Source organism: Typha latifolia, chromosome 3 (genome assembly GCF_019914945.1).
Source record: "Typha latifolia isolate L0001 chromosome 3, TyphaL0001v2, whole genome shotgun sequence".
In the NCBI taxonomy this organism is placed as follows: domain Eukaryota; kingdom Viridiplantae; phylum Streptophyta; class Magnoliopsida; order Poales; family Typhaceae; genus Typha; species Typha latifolia.
This window is the reverse complement of record NC_133088.1, coordinates 5038783-5060289: the sequence shown is the minus strand read 5'-3', so window position 1 is coordinate 5060289 and position 21507 is coordinate 5038783. Positions and strand designations below refer to the sequence as shown.

Below are 21507 nucleotides of genomic sequence, written 5' to 3'. Positions count from 1 at the left end.
ATGGCATGTCAACTGAGATCTTGAATTACTTACCTTTCATTGCTAATATCTAAAGGTCATTTGAGTTGTGTCACCGTGGAACTGCAATCTTTAATGATGATGATAAATTAATAATTTGCAACTGGGCGGTGTAATGAGCAAAGTCATAATCTTCTATGTTTGCAGCATCCGTATAAATAGCTATAGAGAGCATGGCAATGTCTCACCAAGCTACACTTCAGGACACTCGTCAGAGACCAAACCCCCCCTTCTTCCATCCCTTTAATGTCTCAGTATCAAATGGAGTCTGCGGGGGTGGTCTCAGGGGAGAGTTGGAGCTCTTACATTTCATCCATGCCATCTGAGGAGCCTGATATCATGGTGCATTTTCTTGGTACATACCCATTTCAGAGTGAGCAAGATCATCAAGACTTGGGCCTTGCAACTCCATCATTCTTCTGGTCTGATCAAGCTGCCAACTCGTACTACTATTCTGATAATGCCAACTCTAATGTATACAATTGGTCTCAAGGGGATGGTAGTAGTAGTGGTATTAGTATTAGCAGCAGTACTACTACCGATAGCTTCATTGTTCCTCCTCCTCCTTATGAAAGCTGCTACTACCTAAATGACGCGAACCCACCCTTCGGGATCAATACTTACTCTGCACCACTAGAATTCAGCTTGATGAACGACCAACGCAAAGATCCGTCCATTAGCGTAGTTCCCAATCCATCATTTGGAGACCTGAACTGCGTGAATGACGAAACGAGCAGCGATGATCGCGAAGATTCCTGCCTGAACCTCTCTGAATGCGCACCACCCAAGAGAAAGTCCAACGTTAGCAAGGAAGAGAATGTCGTGGAACATGATAAGCTTGATACCCCTGCTCAAAGCTCTAAGAAGAAGGCCCGTTCTTCTGCGCAGGTATGTGTAGATGTCTTGTATCATGCTTTTCAAGTACTTTTTACATCAGTAGTTCTATTTTGATCCTGATAGTTATGACCGAAGTGCAGGTCCAAAAGTGCGCAAAAAGGGCGCAGACCAAGAGAACCCAAAAGAGCATCAGAAGTGGAGATGAGGAGAGCAATGCGACATTGAATGGCCAGAGCTCTAGCTGCTATAGCTCTGATAATGATTCGAATGGTTCACAAGATATGAATGGAGGAGGCAGCACAAGTTCCAGCTCCAAAAGCTCTGCTGCTCTCAATCTGAATGGGAAAACTAGAGCTGGTCGGGGATCGGCAACCGACCCGCAAAGCCTCTACGCAAGGGTACAATCTTTATAATCTGAATTCTTCTGCATGAATATAATTTTTTTTTTTTTTTTTGCATTGCTGAATTAGATTCTGATGATGTTACTACTTGAATACAGAAAAGGAGGGAAAGGATCAATGAGAGGCTTAAAGTACTGCAGAATCTTGTGCCAAATGGAACCAAAGTAAGTTTCAGATAGCAATGGATAGATACTTCTTCATCCAATGAAGGGATCATGATAGCTAAGGATTCATATCGGTGTCATTTTACAGGTAGATATTAGCACAATGCTTGAAGAAGCAGTTCAGTATGTGAAGTTCTTGCAGGTCCAAATTAAGGTAAGCATTATTTCCTTAGATTAAGATACAAAGATTTAGATTTTACTTTGTGGCATATGATTAATGTAACATATTTTGGTGGTTTTTCCTTTGTAGCTCTTGAGTTCGGATGAACTATGGATGTACGCTCCGATTGCTTACAATGGGATGAACATTGGATTTGATCTAAAGACCTCTCCACGTCAGCAAAAATAAGGAGTGAAAGGAGTTGTTAATAAATCCTCTTATCATTTACCCTAACTCCCTAAGGATTAATTACTATCATGTAATGGGTTTACAATTAATAAGCCATTCTGGGTAGTAATCCTTTGAGTAAATCAATCAATTTCATGTTCTTTAGAAATCTTTTCCATGTAAGTAGAAAGAAGCAGCTGAAAGGAATTGGCCTATGCCAAGCCTGGTTGTCCAGATTGTATATGGGAAACGGCTGAAGCCAAGACTTCAGGCAAATAGCATAAGAGAAAAAGGAAAATAGTTTATGATCCTCTTTTATTCAGAAATTGTAACACTAAAGTTTCTAATCTTTTATCAAAAAATTATCCTCAAATAAAAGTTTCTTCTCCAAATGACTTCTTGTTGCATAATCTTTATATATATTTTTAACTGTGGACAATGTTCAAATTGAGAACAGCAACTGTAATGCGCTGAAGCCTTTTGCAATGTAGCGTAGTCTTGTCTAAGTCATGGCAAAGAGTAACTCCCTATTATTTTTAAAAACTAACACATCAAGGTGGCATAATAGATATCTAACTTAGCCTGCACCACGGCATTAAAATTAATAATGATACAATTTCACCTTAGGCTAAGGTTCAGATCTGGACAGGATCTAACACAGAACTTTGGAAATAGATCCCGAAATCATTGTGAGATTTTGATAAGTTGTAGCCCCGAAAAAGAGTTTTTCAACAAATATAGTTTCAAGCAAATCGAATGTTGGGATCTCGAGATATCATCCGATTAGTGGACGAACAACGGGGAGTTTGTCTTAGGATCCGTGGATGGAGGCACGAAATCATTGGTGATGGTGGAGGGCGGTAGACCGGCGTTAGCGGGATGGCATCGGTGAATAAGTGATGGTGGAAGGGTTATGGGTGATGGAAGGGTTAGGGCAAAGTGATGGATAGATTGGAAGAAGAGAGAGGAGTGGGCCGCCCCCTAAGGGACTAGGGTGATTGGCTGGTCGAGGGAGGTTAGAAGTGGCGACGTCGGGAATCGAGAGAATGGGAGAGAAGAAGAGGAAGGAGACAAGGCAAAACTCAATTCATTCAATAATGATTCTATGGTTGTCATCCACATCTTTAAAAGCTAACCAAACAATTCAAAAATGGCAATTATTAACCCTAAAACAGTAGATTTTCGTCGATCGCGTTTGAACGCACATTTTACGTTCTCTATATTTGTGAACCTGATGTAGGTGTTCACAAGCGCGTTCGAACGCACTCCATCCGCATTCGAACGCGCCCGATCGTGTTCGAACGCACATTTCACGTTCTCTGCTTTTGCGTACCTAATGCAGGCATTCACAAGCGCGTTTGAATGCACTCCATCTACGTTCAAACGAGACATACAGAAAACTTATTTTTCTATAAAATAAATACTAAAACAAGAATAAAAGACACCCCTAAAGTGTATCCATGCTCGAGACGTCATCGGTGAAGTCCAAATCGTATCAAATAACAACTGTGGTATGTCTCTTTCACATCAGGGATTCACCAAATTAGTTCTTGTTCGGTGTAAAAAAATAAGTCAATGAGCAATATGATTAGAGGGATTGTTGTTGGATTAGGCCTCCTCATGAGGAGTCTTAGTTTGCCTAGAAATACTAATTTATTTATCTTTAGTCTCCTAATTAAATAAGAAATGGTGAGACCTCGTTTAGTTAAATTAGGAAATTTATAAAAAGTCTTTAAATGAAATTAGGAGTGTGTTGTAGTTTGACTAGAAAAAGGATATTAGCTTTAGACACTGACGTACAGAGGTTAGATGAATACATTAAGGTTAGGTGAATACAACAAAAATGAGTAAACAGAGCAAAAGAAGAAATAGAGAAGAGAAGTAGATGAATGGCTTCCCTTTGGGTTTCTAGTTGATATTTAACATCTGCATTGCCTTTCATAGTTAGGACTATATGATGAAGGAAATCTTCTCGATTAGATATTATCTTCTCTGATATTTTCCTAAGAGATTCTCCTGCGGTTTGTTATAGTGAAATTCTAGTATTAAGTTATACAAATAATATTCCTCGGATACAAAATAATTTATCCAACATTTTTGAAAAGGTGTAGTATATTTTCTTGCTTAGTAGATTTGCCTCTATTGTCTTGTGGTTTTTCTCTATTGAGATTCTCATACTAGGTTATACAAATCATATTCTTCAAATACAAATTAATCTATTTGAGATTTTTGAGTTGGTGTACACTATTTTCTTGCTTAATAGATTTGTCTATGTTGTCCCGTGATTTTCTCTATTGAGAGGGTTTTGCACATAAATATTTATGTCTTGCTTTATCACTAATATTTTGTATTTCTTTTTTATTTAGCGAGATGATCTATGTAGTATAGAAATATAATTAGTGTTAGACTATGTATAACAAGGGGTATCAGGGATTAGGTTTGAGATTCAGATCGTGTGTGATCATGAAGTTCTACATAGAGAGAATGGATAGTCTAAATAAAAATAATTGACTAATTTATAAGATACGAATATATGACCTTATGAACTACAAAGATCTATTTGCCCCTATTTTAGGTAAAGAGGCTAAACCAAAGAGATGATATATGATGAGTGAAAGATGAAATATTAAAAAGTTATTAGACATTCAACAATAATTACATGATAGTGTATTTTATTATGTGTCAATTGAGACTTCAGCATATGAAAGCTTATAAATCTGAAATTTCAGAAGAGTGATTCAATTGTTGGACAGTTGGATGAGATGTAGAGTATTATAAATCAACTATCCTCCATGAAGATAATGCTAAATGATGAGTTGCAAGCATTGTTGTTATTGAGTTTGCTATCTAATAATTGGGAGATGTTGGCGATTGTCTCTGAGTAAATTTGCACCTCATGGCATGGTGACTATAAGTTAAGTTATAGATAATTTATTGAATGAGGAGATTAGACAAAAATTCTTAAATCCATCTGAGACATAAGTATTGTTTATAGGAGATTGAGGAGAGAATTAAGAATAGAAAATCATACTGAATAGAGATGTCAAAAGAAGGTAAAAAAAATAAAATTAAAATAGTGCATTGACACTATGGTAACGAGGGCACAATAGAAAATGCCGTTGGATGATGGAAGAAAAGAGAGATAAGATAAAAAAAATGCAAATTTGGGTTTCCAAACGATGAAGTCGCCATAACAATAGATGGTGACTTGCTTAGTCTTTCAGCTTGTACAGAAACTTGCCTAAAAATAAATAAGCTAAAACAATTTGAGTTATTCATATAAGTACTCGTTGCATACATTACAGAGTGGAGACATGTTTATATCACACAAACAAAAAATGAGCAATGAAGACACATTAAGAGTTATGTGTGTAAGTCATATGTGTGTAGAGATGAATGTTAAACGCAAGATAGTCACAAAGATGCTAGACATGCACTAGACCTTCAGTATAATCCAGTATTAGTTAGTAAGTTAGATAAATAAGGATATGAAAAGAATTTAGTAGAGGCATTGCAAAATTACTAAAATTGCTCTTATTTAAAAGAGGAAAATTGTGTTGCACATTATAGGGAAGTTCACATTTTTATCAAAAAGGATGATAGATATTAGGAGAAAGCTTTGATTAGATTTACAATTAAGGTAAAAATAACTTGACTAACAAAAGACATAGGGTAAAGTTTGCATATTTATCAAGCGATAATTATGCGCCATGTGATAATAAAACTCCTACTAAAGGAATAGAGTTTGTAGCCGACAACACTAGGTGAATGCTGACTGATTGAGAGAGAAATTGCTAAGCAAAAGAGAGTTCTCTTCATAGGTCAAAATGGGAGATTGTTGGATTAAGTCTCTTCATGAGGAGTCCTAGTCTAACTAAGAATATTAGTCCATCTTATCTTTCATCTCCTAGATGAAGTAGGAGAGTAAAACTTTTTTTTACTTAAATTATGAGGTTTATATAAAAAAGGTCTCCTAATGAGATTAAGAGTGTATTCTAATTTATTTAAGAGAACGACAAATATTTTAAGTACCTATATAAAAACGTTAATACAGATTAAATGGAGTATGACAAAAATTGAGTGAATGGAGAGAAAAAGAGAAAAGATAGATAAGAGAGAGGAGAGAAAAAAATAGAAAAAGAACTCCTACATAGGTTTTCACAGTCGAGACTCTACAACAAAGTGGATTCTCTTAATCATGTCTTATCTTCTTTGATACCTTTTCTAAAAATTCTTCTACAGTTTGTCGTGGTGAAATTTTTGTAGTGGATTGTACAAGTGGTGCTCCTCGAATATAAGTTGATCTATGATTTTTTTTTTTTTCTCTGTTGCCCTTTTATTTTTTTATATTGAAATGATTTTCAATGTAAATATTCAAAATGTATGATAACCTCAGGGAATCTATCAACTCGTCAGGCGTCCCTTCTCTTAAGTAAAAATCCTATTCCATTTTAATTTGGATTATGTGATTAGTGATAGAATCATATATATTTAACTCGTTACGACCGAACTGGTTCCCTAGACCTAAATTATAAGTTCGGGTAAAACTTTCCTATGATTACAGATCCGGTTTCATAACGGATTTGCTAAATAAAAGTCCAATCCGCAAAATTCGGATGGCGAACAAGGATCCGAAGTTAATATCGAAGCAAACGGCCCTGGACTAAAACCCTAGATCCTTAGTCCTCCGTCGTCCCTCTTCTCCTCCCTCCATTGGCGGAGCTGAGAAGCGAGAGAGGCCAATGGCGTCGTGTGGAGGAGCATGCGATTCCCACTGCGGCTCGAGGCCCAAATTGGAGGAAGATGGCGACGAGGAGAAAACCCAAGAGAGATTCGACCGCCTCTCCCTCTCGAATTCCTCTTCCTCCTCCTCCTCCATGAACATGCCGCTTTGTTCCAAGTGCGGAGAGGGAGACGGGAGAAAGGATTGCAATGGACTTTGCGCCTCCTGCTTCCGCTCTTACCTCTTCGGTAAGTTTAAGCTCGCCGTCACCTCCAACGCCATGATTGCCCCCACCGATAACGTCCTAGTCGCCTTCTCCGGCGGCCCTGCCTCCAGGTTAACCCTTTATTTCCTCGTAATTCGTGTATATTCCTGCGATTTCTACCCGTTATCCGGAAACCTACTTGCTATTATCGTTGCTATTACTTTAGGTGGCGTTTGGTTTGGGGTACTTTTTTCTGAATTAGACTCCCTTAGATATGATTGTAACCAAACACTCATTTACGTATATTTTGGTCAAATTTTATTTATGTATAAAATCTTATCACAGGTGGAGAGAGACGTGATAAAATTATGCATATTTTTTAAATAAATTTTTTATTACAATTAACATAATTACTCAGGGTTAGTAACCAAACTTAAAATTTTTACAGAAACTTATTCAAAATAATTTTTACGTTTTATAACCAAACAATAAAATACGAATACAATTTTAGATGTATGTAATTTACATTTAAGAGGTGTGCATAAGTTATCCTTGAAAAACTTTATGTACGAACGAGTTAATATTAAAAGATAATTTTAAACTTTAGCTCATAGATTGAATCAGAGAACTTGCCATCCAAGCAAAATATTGGCAAGAAAGCAAGAAATCTATGGCCTTTTCTTTTGTTTTTCGATTGAAGAATTGTCATTGGTGTTGTTTCTACATCCCTTATTTTGTTTTAAAAACTTAGGATATTGACATGATGTGCATGCCATTTCTATCTTCATACCTTTGTTTCAGAGTTCTGAAGAAAACATAGAAGAAGACACTCAGACATATTTTGGCCAATTTCTTAACTTATTTCTTTTTATTTTTTTGCAACTCTCTGAAAATCCATTTCCCCAACGGTCTTGCTTAGTGATTCCCTCTCCTATTGGCAGTGGTAGATGAAATAGAGGCTGATAATCACCTTATTAAGTTAGATGACCATATAGTTTATCCTCTCCACAGAGAATGACATTCATTTTTACAGTTATTTGCTGACTAATTGTTATTTAATGGTTGATTAGTTGTTGTTTCCTTCGTAAGACCATTTTCTTGTGTTGTGCTATTGGTGCTATTTGTTTTAAAACGTTCTGTTAGGATCTGCTTTTTGTTAAGCCTTGTTTGCTTTGAGTTTAGGGACCCCCCTGAACTAGTTCAGGGACTCCTAAACTGATTTAGTAACTAAACATATTTTTATCTTTTTCATATTTAATCAAGTTTACTCTGTAAAAATTAAGACTAAGAATGTGTTAAGGCTTAGCCTCAAACCAAACAAGGTTTTAATTCTTGCAATGAATATTAAGAATGTGCTATGTCAACCTATCTAATCTCTCAAGAGGTATTGAATAAATGACTTGCATCTTAAGTGTGGAACTGTCTAAACATTCCCTTTTCTTATTTTGCTTCCAGATTTTTGAATATAAATTAATTTAATTGTGGTCTCCTCAAAATTCTTCCCATTCCTTACTAAATTTCTGTTTCAGAGTAGCCCTACAATTTATTCACGAGATGCAGTCCAAAGCACTGAAGAGCTGGGATGCTAGTAATTCACAAGCTTTACCAGTTTTTGGTGTTGGGGTTGCTTTTATTGATGAGGGTGTTTTGTCTCTCAAACCATCACACGAAGTTGACATGGCAGTTGAAGATATTAGGTCAATTGCATCAAGTGTGTTGCCTGCACATAAGGAGATTCATATTAGACCCATTGAGGATATCTATTCTATGGATTCAGAGGCTGGTAGGGGCAGAATGAACCAGTTGGTAGACATGATTAATGATCCAACTGGGAGGGAAGATTTTCTGCACCATTTGCGCATGCTCTCTTTACAAAAGGTCCTTTTATCTCTCAGTTCCTTTCCATCCACAATGATTTTTTTCTTTTCTTTTTCTATTTGTTGTCTTCATTTTGACAAACCATCAATGTCCTCCAGATTGCGTCAGAAAATGGATATAACAAACTATTATTAGGATCATGCACTTCGACAATAGCATGCCATGTAATATCAGCAACGGTGAAGGTTCGTAAATGATACATTAGTTTCATGCTGCATAATGAAAATCTTATATTCAGTTTCTCATATTTTATGTAAAATCAATAACAGAAAGTGAATGTTTTCAGGGTCAAGGTTATTCTTTATCTGCTGATGTGCAATATGTTGATACAAGGTGGAAAGTCCCAGTGTTGCTTCCTCTTCGTGACTGTCTTGCAAAAGAGCTCAACCTGCTCTGTAACCTTGACAGGTAAGATGTCCTTATTATTAACTGTTTAACGTTTTGACCACTCATTCTGACTGTTCTCTTAGTTTGAAGACTCAGCAGCTGCTTGATCGGCCTTGTTCTGGCATCAATGGATTAATATCATCTTTTGTTGCCCGTTTGCGGGTAAGATAAATGCTGGTCCTCTCTTTGTGATTCCATGAATAGTTTTATTGAGAAGATGTTGTTATTTATTTATTCTTTTGAACAGGAAGAGAATCCTTCTAGAGAGCGCACTATAGTCAGAACAGCAGAAAAGCTGAAGCCTTTTTGTTTCAATAAGTTCTCTGGAAATGGTTATCATGATTTCCTACCATCACGATTACGGCCAAAGTTTCAGAATGTAGATGATGATGAATATGCTTTCTCCGAGGTTTTCTGCCCAGTATGTGGAAGTCCACTCAATGTATTAGAACTTCAGAATTTGAAACGTACTCAGGGAAACACACAAACAAGAGCTGACATTTTTGTTGCCCATTGTTGTCAAAGCTGTTGTTTCCAGATTCTGCCGAATGGGGTGAAACCTTATGAACATTTCTTCTCATTACTTCCACAGTTAATGACAGAGAGAGTAAAGGACAGCATGTCTAGCAACCATAGTCGGTTAAGGTGGATCCTTTAACTAATGTTCTTCTTTTTGATTTTTAACCTGATTCTGCATGGACTCAAGACATAAGACAACTCAAAATGGCTAAGCATTCACCAGTTATAGAGAGAATAATATGGCTGACTATTTGGAACTTGGCCATGTTTGATTTGACCTGTTTGTGACTGAAGTGATTGGACACTTTTTATTATAGAAGTGTTATGTATTAGTCTTATGAAATATGTTTGACCTGCTGCCAGTCATTGATCTGTTTATGCTTTTCGTTTTTAGAGAGGAAATAAAAGATTACCTGCTTGACAACAATGATGATGAAATCTGAACTCATTTGCATGGTAAGTTGGTTCAGAGGCCCTTTTTCTTTCAAAACTTAAGAAACTTTCTGGTCACTATACACAGGTAACTCCCTACGATTTTACTTGCTGACATATTCCTTTTTCTCTTTTCAGTCTCTTGGCAAAGCCTAAAGAGATTGTTGCAGCATTAGTCGGACAATGTATCATGTAAGCTGGGTTTCCTACTGCGACATGGATGTTTAATTTTGAGTGATAAATTGCATGTCAGCTGTTCTCATATTTACAGGGTGAATCTGATTGCTCGCATTTATGGATGGCCCTTCCTACCTAAAGTCTTTCCTCAGCGTTATTGCATCTTGCAATCATCTCACTTGAAACAAACTAGTGCATCACTTGATGCCTCAAAAATGTTAAATCTTATGTGACAAGCACGTCTGATTATTTGTATACATACAGAATTTAAAATAGTGTTGCTTATTTTAAAGTGGCCAGCTTTGATTCTTGTGAGCAAAAAATTTGTACCGTGGAGTTAAATGATGTGTATCCAATTTGGTATGACATGCATGCATCTCTTAAGACGTGTTGTTTGCAATTTGGGTACAAATAAGGTATACTCTATTAGAGGAAGGTCCTACCAACAAGTACATTTGCAATTTGGAATGGTGTAGTTTGCTGGGCATAATTGTTGAACTACTCATGGATTGATTCGTTGAAAGCCAAAAAAGAAAAACAACAGGTAACCCCAGAGAAGAACATTACAACACAAGCAAGTGAAGAAAGAAGGAAACAAGAAACTTGGCAGCATTACAGGTATAAATAAAGCTTCCAGAGCCGTAATCCTCAGCTGCCATGGTGCTCATTCTTACTCCCCAAGCTCGAAAGCAGAGCAGGCGAAGCTATCCGAGAGTCCAGTGCCAGTTTTGAAAGTGATCTTTCTCAAAGAGGGGTCTTCAATGTATACTTCCACCACCGTGAGCCATAGCATCATCTCCCTAGTCTTGACCCCGGTGATCTTCTTCAACTTTCCTTTCTCGACGAAGGCAGTCACTTCGGGGCCATAAGATACCACCTGCTTGATCTTCTTAAACGTATGGTCCTTCTTCTTCCTTTGAACAAGCCATATGAACCCAGCCGCCCGATTGTAGCCGAACTCCTCAATATTTTCGAGAGGGAGAAGACCCTTAGGAAGGCCGAGCTCTTCGAGCATTTGGATGGTCTTCTTCTTGCAAATGTCGTCTCCGTGGAAGATCTCAGCTCCCTCACGGTGGTTTGCAATAGTTTGTGATGCCATTCTAAACGTTTCTTTTTTGTTTTGTTTGGGGGTTGGGAGGAGAGTTGGAAGAATTAAGATGTTTCTTTTCACAAAAATAGAAGGGTTGGGAGGAGTGGAGATGAGAGTTGATATATTAAAACAAACAAGCTTGAAGGTTGTGATGAGAAGGACGAGGAGGTGCATTTATAAAGGGGAAAAGCCATGAGGTGGTCGAAGTAATATTATAAACGAGTTTAGAGAATTTTGACTTGGAATTTTTTGTGGGCTAATTAATTTCGTTGGGTAGGACCAATCTTAGTCATCCATGACAACTTGAAGGTGTATATTTTGTTGTACGTCGAAGTTAATGGACATTCGACTGAGTAAAAGTAAGATGGCTCGCACTACTTGGTCTTGCGAAGGCAGCGAGTAGAAGACTTCAAATTTAATATACTCACGAACTAGAGATGAGGTGGGACAGTGGAAGTTGGATAGCCTGAGTGTTTCATTTTTATATAGATTTATTTAATTTTTATGGCATATTAACTCTCTTGATCATATAAAATCTTCTGATTGCTCGTTCTGTTTAATTATCCATACAATCTTTTTTACTATCACATGATCAATTAGTTCCTTGGTTTATCTGGGAAAGATTACTGAAAAGGAGGATAACCGGGTTAAATGCCTAATTGTAAAGTACCTTGGGCTCCCATTACATGATGGTAAATTGAGAATGCTTAATTGGTATCTAGTCATTGAAAAAATTGAGAAAAATTGCAAGTTGGAAAGAAAAAAATACTGTCTTTGAAAGGCAGAATTAGATTTATTAATTCAGTTTTGAACGTGGTTACGCTGTATTATTTATACTTGTTCCAAATCACAGTGTGGGTCACAAGAAGAATTAATAAACTCATATCCAAAATTTTCTTTGTAAAGGGCATGAGAGAAAGAGAAAAATGGTATGTCCTTGCAAACTATAAAAATATGGACGCAAATGCTGATTCTCACTGCTAATAGACTACCCGCAGAAAGGAAAATGAATAATATTTTAGCAAAGATTATTTCATTAATTTGATAACAGACACAGATCACAAAATAGAAGCAATTAAAAGCTTGATGAGTTTACAAATAGCTGGATAAACTACTAAAGATAAGTCCTTTACCTTTAGCTAGTTCTTAGGCTCTGAGATCAAAAGCAGACACATCGAAGCTATCAGAGAGCCCAGTGCCCATCTTGAATTTGATCTTTACCATGGAACGATCTTGGATATAGATTTTACGATTATAGTGAGCCACACCATCCTCTCCCTAGTCTTCGTCCCAATGATCTTGGATATATCTTTTTAAGTTCTCTTTTCTGGGGAGTTCCAATGTCCAAATTACTGAAAGAAATTGAGACCCAAGGATTATATTATCCAATTTATTCTTATAAATCAATACACTATTTTAATCTTTTTTAAGTTAAAAGTAATGTCTATCAATTAGTTGCATGTAGGTCATAACTATAGATGAGTTAAGTGATTCAAATAAAACTTAAGAAAACCATCTCAATTTTCGTCAGAATATAAATTATTTTTTTTCTAATATCTATGTGTTTTGCAGTAACTAAATTAATTAGGAAATATGCATACAGAGGCCTAAATAAGTAATTTTCTTTTCATGTTGATCATGGGAAGCAAAAAGGTTTTCTTTTTTGCATGTAGTACATTTTTAAGCTCTTATTTGATCAGATATCCTTCTAAAGTTCATATTTATGCTCCGTAAAACTAATCAAAGATCAAAATTTGATCCCTTTAATGATAACAAAAAAAGTATGCCTTCTCTATTTTCGGCATATTTTCATCATAGCAATGGATACTTTTAACTTATTGAATATCAAATGGTTCAGATTTTCATTATAATTGTCGGAAAATTGCATGAAGCATATCTATGTAAAAAATAAATCATGAATTTCCAGCGAAATATGTAAAAAATGTGAAATTTAGAAATATATACATATAAATAAAAAAAATTCTATGGGATATACAAATATAAATATATTTTTTAAATTAAATATGATTTGATTAAAGAAAATGTTAGATCTAAGTTAGTAATGGATACAAACCATTAAATCGTTTATAGTATAAATCAATACTAGGGGTGGCAATCGGGTCGGGTTAAGCGGGTTCGAGTCGGATCAGATTCGGGTCGAGTCAACTTTACCCTAACACGAACACGACCCGATTAATAAACGGGTTGTATTTATTAGACACGAACACGACCCGATTATTAAACGGGTAACACGAGTACACGACACGACCCGTCTAACCCGTTTAATAAACGGGTTGTCTTAACACGACTCGATAACACGACCTGTCTAACCCGATTACCCCATATAAAATTTAAAATTTATTAATTTATTCTATATTAATAATGTGTTAAACAAACAAACAAACAAATTAACCTATTATCATTTCAAAGCTCATTCAAACATAAAGCTGAAGTAATTAAAGGAATCGATGTTCAACAATCATTTCCTTCTTTCTTCCACAATAACAATTTCTTCGGTAATTAAAGGTGCAATAGGCTTTGGTGAACTAGAAGCGCTAAAGGTTCCAGCTAATATGGAGTTCGATGTATGTTCCAAGGATCGCTTTGAGTTCTTTCTATTGTATCGAAATGCAAAGTTTCTGCTTCCAGCTGGTAATGTATTGATTGCTTCAACAGAGGAGATATTGTCAACCTTGATCAAGGATGTCTCCCTACCGAAAATAAAATGATGAGATTTAGAAAGCAGAATATAAAAATGTTAGAACCAGATGTTATTGTACAAGCTGCATAGCCTGCATAGGTAATACAATAGCAAAGTAATAACAATGAACAAATCGTAAATACATGTTAAAGCAATATGGCAGCCCAATGCTGCTACCTCACTGCAGTAATCTCAAGCCAAAATGCCAAATTGTTAAGCACAAAAGATGAGACACATCTGGAAAACACGAAGCAACACATCTCAACTAGACAGCCGACGTAGCAAGTGCCACCGACGACGATTAGGTTCGGTTGCTGGTTACGGTGAAGGATAGTAGCGGGGGTGAAGGCGGCAGGTAGCGGCGGTAAAGGTTAGGGCAAATGGGGAAGAGATCCGACGAGGGTGAGGGGTTTCAAGAGATTTGGAGAGAGAGGAGGTGAGAGGCACCCGGACGGAGGCGGAGACAGAGGTGGGAGTCGGAAGGCACCGCGGATGGAGGCAGTTGGAGAGATTCGGAGACAGAGGAGGTGCGGAGGCACTGCGGATGGACGCCGGCGAACTCTTGAGGCTGATGGCAGGTGGAGACTAAGGGGGAGGCACCGCGGCAGGCGGTAGACGGCGGCCGGAGAGATTGGAGAGAGAGAGGAGGCGCGGCGAAATCTTTTTGTGGTGAGATGAGGCGGCTGTGGGCTACGGCTATGATGGAGAGTGGAGAGAGTGGGTGAATGATTTAGGTTTTAGAGTTTAGTTAGCTTATATATATATATGGGTTGACGGGTTGGCGGGTTAACCCGACCCGACCCAACCCGTATACTTAAATGGGTCAAACGGGTCAAAGCGGGTCAGTTATATAAACCCGAACACGACCCGATTATTAAACGGGTTAGGCGGGTTGACCCGTTTATGACCCGAACCCGATTATACTAAACCTAAACCCGATTAAAAGCTGAGTTATCGTGTCGGGTCATCGGGTCGGGTCGGGTCAAGATCTGCCACCCCTAATCAATACTAGATATATATTATTCTTGCCCTATAGAACTGAGCTCGCTGAGCCGGCTTATAATCAAATTTTGTTTAAAATTTAATTTTGAATCTTTATTTTTTTCATCTAGGCTAGGATAATTTAATTTTGATTGGAGCCCAAGTTGAATTCCAGCAGCTTGATTATTTTAACTGCTCTAATTATTTGGTAAATAGTGTAATCGTCCTATTTATTTGGTATCGAATTATACCATATATTTAATAGTTGATACCAAGACTAAACATAACCAGATTAATGAAACTAACACGTCATGTTGACGTTGATACAGAATTTACCCATGCTAGGTAATTAATGGGTTAGGTGTACATTTAATTTTGCAACCAGAATACTTGTTAGGCCAGATTAGTTGTATCAAAATTAATTAGGCCAGTTCGAAATTAATTTCGAGCAAGGCTCAAAACATTATTATTTATTATAGAATAAATTTATAATTATGTGATCTTTGATCGAAATGCCTCAAAAATATCAAGACTAGACTTGAGAATAAGTGCTCCTAAACTAAAATTTAGACTCAAAGTTAATTTCGGACTCAGTCTGAGATCTAAGTCGGCTCAGCTGGTTTAGAGTTATAAAATGCAACATTGATATAGATTTAACACAACAAGAAAAGGTAGCTCACATTAAACGCATGGGCATTGAGAAGTTAAAATGTACACGCTACTAAACTATATTGGCATATATGAATGATAATGACAAGAGAAGGCAGAAGTGTTGTGGTAGATATCGTTACTTGGTATATGATTATCAAAGATTATTTCATTAACTTGACAATACAACTGGATGACAGAATAGAAACAGATGATGAGTTACTAAAAAATAAGTCCTTCATCCATAGTCTAGATCTGATCACCGTAGCTTTAATTCTGCTCAATTTTTAAGCTTCGAGCTCAAAAGCAGACACATCGAAGCTATCAGAGAGCCCAGTGCCCGTCTTAAATGTGATCTTCCCTGAGGAGGGATCTTGGATATAAACTTCCACCACCGTGAGCCATAGCATCATCTCCCTAGTCTTCACTCCGGTGATCTTCTTTAGCTTTCCCTTCTCCACGAAACCAGTCACTTCGGTGGCATATGACACGACCTGCTTGATCTTCTTGAACGTGTGATCCTTCTTCTTCTTTTGAATAAGCCATATGAACCCAGCAGCACGATTATAACCGAACTCCTCGATATCCTCAAGAGGAAGAAGGCCCTTGGGAAGGCCGAGCTCTTCCAGCGTTTGTATGGAGTTCTTCTTGCAGACGGCGTCTCCTTGGAAGATCTCAGCACCCTCACGGTAGTTTGCAATAGTTTGGGATGCCATTGATCTAATCTCTTTTTGGGATATTACGATTTAGAAGGTTAAAGGTTGTTGTGACACAGAGGTGAGGGTGGAGGAATATATATATATATATATATATATAGGGGCTAGGATGGTTGAATTAATTGTCAAATATAGTTGGGGATTTTGACTTATGTGGATTAATTAATTCGATTGGTTAGGCCAAAGTTGGTCGTCTTTTCACAACTCGAAGATGTATATTTTGTTGCTTCTCGAGGTTAACGCCTTAAGAACTTGGTCTTCCAAAAGCAGCCAGGTAGAAGACTTTTGTTAAGTTAAAGCAAATAACAGTTGAAGTAGGACTTTTTTGTATGCATTCAAGTGCTTAATAATTAGCGCAGCCGAAATGTTTGACGAAAGCAAGCATGTTTATTGTGAGCATGTACTTGTTTCACTTTTGAATTTTAGTATCGAGTTCGTTGCTCACGAATAACGCGTGTTTCACTTTCTAACTAACTTCATATATTCAAAGGAAGTTATCCGAATATATTTTTTCCTTTTATAGGGTGAAGTGGGTTTTAAAGAAATAAAAAAATATATATTGGTTTAGGGTTTTGAGATTAGGAGAAGTTATAATAGAAGTGGTTGGAATAGGTCTCCTCTTGAGGAGTACTAGTCTGTCCTGAAATACTAGTTCATCTTGTTTTTAGTATTTTAGATAAAGTAGGAGGCGGTGTGTGAATCATGGAGTTCAATAAAAGGAGGATGATTAGTTTGAACGGAGACAACCAGTTGATCTAGAAGGCGTGGATGGAAAACCTTTTGTACTAAAAAGATCTACTTGTCCCTATTTTATGTGAAGAGGCTAAACCAAAAAATAGCTAAAGATAAGGAGTGAGAGGACGATAGTCACTAATAAAGCATTCTTGGCTGGAAGCTTGTAAATTTGAAATTTCAAGAGAGTACTTCGGTTGCTAGACACTTGAATGAGATGCATAGTATTGTGAATTAGTTGTCCTCTATAAAGATGGTGTTGAATGGTAAGTTGCAGGCATTTGCTACAATTACTAAGGTTTTTTTTATCGTTTATGAGCCCGAAGGTCAGATATGGGCTGGATAAGCTGAATAAAGGGCCAACCATTCTTAGAAATAGAGGCACTTTAGGCCTCACCGAGCTTTTTTAGCTGTCTAGTTTAGGCTTCAAGCCATATGCGTCGTCGAACAATTGCTTCGAACCAAACGCTGCCGAGACCTGCTCCAAGCCATTGTATTGCTAAGCTGTTCTTCCAAGCTAAGCCATCAACCGAATCGAACCAAACCACCAACTACCAAATAATTTCTCCACAATATTATTTGGGGTTGGAGTTGAACTCATGACCTCCTTGGTCATGAGCAATGTACCTACCAACTCTACTAAATTCATTACACAATTGTCAAAAGATGCTAACGATGTCTTTGAGTAGCTCGCTCCTAATACTATGGTGATTATGAGTTAGGTCATAAGCAGTTTGTTGAATGAGGAGATTTGACAAGAATTCTTGAGTCCGCTTGAAATATATAGAGGAAGGGTGAAGTAAAGTTAGAAAACCATTAGAGGGAGATATATAGAGGAAGGGCGAAAATTAAAAACTAAAAATGTCCTTTGGCATTGTGGTAAGTTAAGACACATCTAAAGATATGTCGGAAGAGGGAAGAAGACTGAAACTACAAATTCAGGTTATGATAAAGTTGTCATAGCGACACGTGGTAACCTTTTTATCTTTTTGGCTTATGAGAAGAGTTACTTGAAGACCATAGCCTGAAAACATAATAGCTCGTTGAGATCGGTGCCTTATACTATGCTAAGAATGAGCAATGAGATGCCTCTAGAGTTGTGGGTATAAACAATGTGTCTATTAAGATGTATGTTAGATGCAAGATGATTCTCAAAGATACAAAACCTTTAGAATAACATGATATCAGTTGCCCACAAATTATTCTAGTTTGTTAGAGTCTACATTCATAGCATTGCATCCTATTTTCTTGATTCTTAGCTTTTGAGTTTTACACTTTCGTGCCTACAGAGAACTCGGACTTGTAATATTTTTCTTCTTTTCAAATCTTGGTTTTCTTGAAAAAAGATTTAACTTTCTTTATGAAAAAGAACCATCCTCTAAGGCTCTTACTCACATTCCTTGTCAGACTCATTTATGTTCTTCATCTCTTTTAAGGCCATGCCTTTAGTGTTTTGAGGTCGATAAAAACAAATACTTCGAAGTTGCGGACTAGTTGTTATAGTCTCATGGAGTCTATGTTCTTGCTTTCTTCAATACTAGTGACTTTAACTTGAAATCATTTATTTTTCTAATAATACATTTTTCAAAAACTTCTTTTAAAATGAAACTTGAGTTTATAATATCACTAAGTTTTGTATAAAGCTCGTTAAATGACTCACTCTCCTCTATGCAGAGGGTTTCAAAGCTTGTCATAAGACTTTGTAGCTTAGACATAGATTGTATCTTGACAAATACTATCAAGGGTATTCTATGCATCTCTGGTTATTCAAATCAATTTTCTTATAATTGATCTTATCCCTTTTATCAACCGGCTTATCTACAACTTTATCAACTTCTTAAGTAGGGGATTCCAACTGCTCACTTTAAATAATCAAACTTATTTCATATTAAATATGCACATATTCTAGCTTCTAGTAGGAACAATTCGCTTAAAAGATCTTTCTCTAGAGTAAGAGTTTTTTTTAACACCGATTGAAAAACTATATAAACCTTAGATACAATCTCCAATTGCTTATTAATATGAAATATTGGAATATAAGTGAAGAAATTAATAAGAAAACTAAAAGATAGATGATTTTATGTGAAAATCTCAAACCTGCATAAAAAAAAAATACTAATCCAAACTTGGAATAAATTAATCATTTGAAACTGTAACAATTTACAAGAATGACTTACAAACCACATGTTGATGCCTAGGACTCTCTCTAATGGCTTTCCTCAATTGTTTTCAATTTCAATGACCCCTGAGATTGTTACAAGTACCTCAGTAACCCTCTAGGTATAGTCCTTTAAGATTTTGAAGATGATTTGTGTACGTAGAAGGTTATTAAGCACATTCTATTGAAGAGTCTCTTTAAAGCTGCAAGTAGATCAATCTTCAAAGTCTCTCTAATCAATATGCCAAAAAATGTCCTAGATGAACACCCTTAAATACTTCTTCTCAATAAAGTCTAAGTTGACCTTCAAATAGTGTCCTCAAGAGAAGTAGAAAATTGCAAATCCATCTGTGTTTGAACAAAAGTGAGTAAATGAGCCGAACCTGAGCAAGTGGGCTCTAGTTCAAGTTCGACTTGAAATTAACTTTCGAGCCTTAAAAGTCTGCTCAAGCTCGGCTCAGCTCAACTCGAGCCGAGCCCGAGACAAGCTTGAGCCTAAAATGAGTCGGCTCGAGCTGGACCGAGCCAAATCGAGCACAAGCCGAGCCGCAACCTATTTTAGCTTCCTTTTTAAAATGGTTAAAAAAAAAAGCAGACAGGTCTCTTAGTATAAAAGGGGTGAGCTGGCTCTAGCTCAAGTTTAGCTAGATATTAATTTCGAGCCAATTTCGACGGCTTAAATTTGGCTCATCTCTAATCGACCTGAGTCGAACTCAAGCTTTAACCAAGCCAAATCCGAGCCTCTCATTTATTTTGACAGCCCTAAAAGTAAGTGTGCTTGCTATACCAAGGGCCAAAGCTTGCCCTCTTTTCTCCTCTTTTCTTCTGAATCAGAAAAGATTTTTTTTTCTAGATTCCCAATATAAGATCCTCTAATAAATGTACACCAAAGTTCTAGACCTTTTGGTTTGAACCATTTTTAAAATGGTTACAAGGACGTCCAAAAGATTTTCTTTCTCCTAAAGTTCTCCATAGATTATTATACCCTTGTGTGTATATTCATACAAATAATCTAGACACCTTTAAATAAAAATAATATTTTAAATATATTCTCAACTGCATAAAAATCTTACAGTGTTCAAACAAACATGCAGTTTCCCCAAGTCGTGTTCACTAAATTCTAATGTCGACATGATTCCAAGTTGTAAGGTGATTCACTTTTGAGAGAGCACATCTCTTGTCTATTAGGATGAGATTGGAGCTTGTAAACTTATATATATTCTCATTAGTGGATTAGAAGTTTTGTATTGCTCATACTGTAGTTGTAGGCACATTGTCAAACTATATAAGTCTGGTCTCCCCCTCTCTTTCTTTATGGTTTGCTTTTGAGTTTGTGTTCTTATTCATTGTGTATTGCAAGATCGGCTTTTCTCTACTATAGCATCTTAATTGTGCAATTTCATGGTTTAGTAGTGTTATTATCCCATTGCTATTCTAGTGGACTTTTCTCAACATATGTAAATTAGTATACCAATTAGCAGTTAGGCCAATGGTACTCAATAATAAATGGATATAGTTTTGAGATTAGTAGTTCGAAAGTGGCTTACTGGAGCTTGATTGAAATTGTGGACTTGTCGCATGTTAGTATTGCTAGTAATATAAATTTTACCATTATCATAGAGGGATAGAAGTCCAAACCGATTTATATGTATAATAAAATTATAACTTGAAGGCGAGGAATAAAGTTACACATATATTCTCTAAATCACTACCCTTTGCACTTCTTATTCAGACAGTAACGTAGGAAAACAAAACAAACATCCTTATGATCTCTTTCTAAACTTAAAAGACTAGACTCTTGAAGGTACATTAATTTATCTATTTAAAGAAGAACAAAAGGAATATATCCAAAGCACTATCAGTGCCATCCAACTACTCTTCAAGATTGAAAGCGGAGACGGCGAAGCTATCCGAGAGCCCAGTGCCTGTTTTGAAAGTGATCTTCTCCAAGGATGGATCTTCAATGTACACCTCTACCACTGTGAGCCACAGCATCATCTCCCTAGTTTTCACTCCGGTGATCTTCTTTAGCTTTCCCTTTTCGACAAAGGCAGTCACCTCAGGGGCATATGACACCACCTGCTTGATCTTCTTGAACGTATGATCCTTCTTCTTCTTCTGGACGAGCCATATAAACCCGGCCGCACGGTTGTAGCCAAACTCCTCGACATCCACGAGAGGGAGAAGACCCTTGGGGAGGCCCTGCTCTTCGAGCATCTGGATGGACTTCTTCTTGCAGATGGCGTCTCCTTGGAAGGTCTCAGCGCCCTCGCGGTAGTTCTCAATGATTTGGGATGCCATTCTTTCAAATGTTTAAATTGTAGGAAGAGTGATATAGAAACAAATAAAAGAGAGAAAAGAGGTGAATTTAGTCTTAGTGGTGTGTTGTGCGAAACCACTTGGGAGGAAGGA

The 21507-nt window shown here is 36.9% G+C and overlaps 5 protein-coding genes across 8 annotated transcripts; 2 read left to right on the top strand and 3 right to left on the bottom strand.

Annotated features, from left to right (window-relative positions):
• The first annotated feature begins 279 nt into the window (after window positions 1–279).
• On the top strand, window positions 280–1769 carry LOC140784441 (uncharacterized). Its single transcript, XM_073131858.1, has 5 exons — window positions 280–906; window positions 996–1253; window positions 1355–1420; window positions 1509–1574; window positions 1671–1769. The coding sequence occupies exons 1-5, from the start codon at window positions 280–282 to the stop codon at window positions 1767–1769; spliced, it is 1116 nt and encodes a 371-aa protein (XP_072987959.1).
• A 4621-nt stretch (window positions 1770–6390) lies between these two features.
• Window positions 6391–10453, top strand: LOC140784794 (cytoplasmic tRNA 2-thiolation protein 2). Of its 4 annotated transcripts, XR_012108314.1 has the most exons (9): window positions 6395–6807; window positions 8206–8554; window positions 8653–8739; window positions 8841–8962; window positions 9025–9103; window positions 9189–9586; window positions 9855–9916; window positions 10031–10084; window positions 10164–10453. XR_012108314.1 is itself a non-coding variant. In XM_073132347.1 (8 exons), exons 1-7 carry the CDS (start codon window positions 6491–6493, stop codon window positions 9901–9903), a joined length of 1401 nt encoding a protein of 466 aa, XP_072988448.1. In that variant the 5' UTR covers window positions 6395–6490; the 3' UTR covers window positions 9904–9916; window positions 10031–10453. The 4 variants fall into 4 exon arrangements, 2 of the variants coding, with proteins under 2 accessions (XP_072988449.1, XP_072988448.1); XR_012108315.1 differs by lacking the exons at window positions 10031–10084; window positions 10164–10453 and having other exon boundaries at window positions 6391–6807; window positions 9189–9362; window positions 9467–9586; window positions 9855–9887; XM_073132347.1 differs by having other exon boundaries at window positions 10031–10453.
• Window positions 10454–10615: 162 nt separating this feature from the next.
• Window positions 10616–11336, bottom strand: LOC140784797 (uncharacterized). The gene has a single exon (XM_073132352.1). The coding sequence runs from the start codon at window positions 11331–11333 to the stop codon at window positions 10740–10742; it is 594 nt and encodes a 197-aa protein (XP_072988453.1). The 5' UTR covers window positions 11334–11336; the 3' UTR covers window positions 10616–10739.
• Window positions 11337–15613: 4277 nt separating this feature from the next.
• LOC140784652 (uncharacterized) lies at window positions 15614–16261 on the bottom strand. The gene has a single exon (XM_073132165.1). It carries the CDS (start codon window positions 16203–16205, stop codon window positions 15777–15779), a length of 429 nt encoding a protein of 142 aa, XP_072988266.1. The 5' UTR covers window positions 16206–16261; the 3' UTR covers window positions 15614–15776.
• Window positions 16262–20967: 4706 nt separating this feature from the next.
• Window positions 20968–21396, bottom strand: LOC140784981 (uncharacterized). Its single transcript, XM_073132648.1, has one exon. It carries the CDS (start codon window positions 21394–21396, stop codon window positions 20968–20970), a length of 429 nt encoding a protein of 142 aa, XP_072988749.1.
• Window positions 21397–21507: the final 111 nt, after the last annotated feature.

Coding starts and splice junctions, on each gene's coding strand:
- LOC140784441 (XM_073131858.1), top strand. CDS start 280: ATGGAGTCTGCGGGGGTGGTCTCAGGGGAGAGTTGGAGCTCTTACATT. Junction 1,421..1,508: donor TTGTGCCAAATGGAACCAAA/GTAAGTTTCAGA, acceptor GTCATTTTACAG/GTAGATATTAGCACAATGCT. Junction 1,575..1,670: donor TCTTGCAGGTCCAAATTAAG/GTAAGCATTATT, acceptor TTTCCTTTGTAG/CTCTTGAGTTCGGATGAACT.
- LOC140784652 (XM_073132165.1), bottom strand. CDS start 16,205: ATGGCATCCCAAACTATTGCAAACTACCGTGAGGGTGCTGAGATCTTC.
- LOC140784797 (XM_073132352.1), bottom strand. CDS start 11,333: ATGCACCTCCTCGTCCTTCTCATCACAACCTTCAAGCTTGTTTGTTTT.
- LOC140784794 (XM_073132347.1), top strand. CDS start 6,491: ATGGCGTCGTGTGGAGGAGCATGCGATTCCCACTGCGGCTCGAGGCCC. Junction 6,808..8,205: donor TCCGGCGGCCCTGCCTCCAG/GTTAACCCTTTA, acceptor TTTCTGTTTCAG/AGTAGCCCTACAATTTATTC. Junction 8,555..8,652: donor GCATGCTCTCTTTACAAAAG/GTCCTTTTATCT, acceptor AATGTCCTCCAG/ATTGCGTCAGAAAATGGATA.
- LOC140784981 (XM_073132648.1), bottom strand. CDS start 21,396: ATGGCATCCCAAATCATTGAGAACTACCGCGAGGGCGCTGAGACCTTC.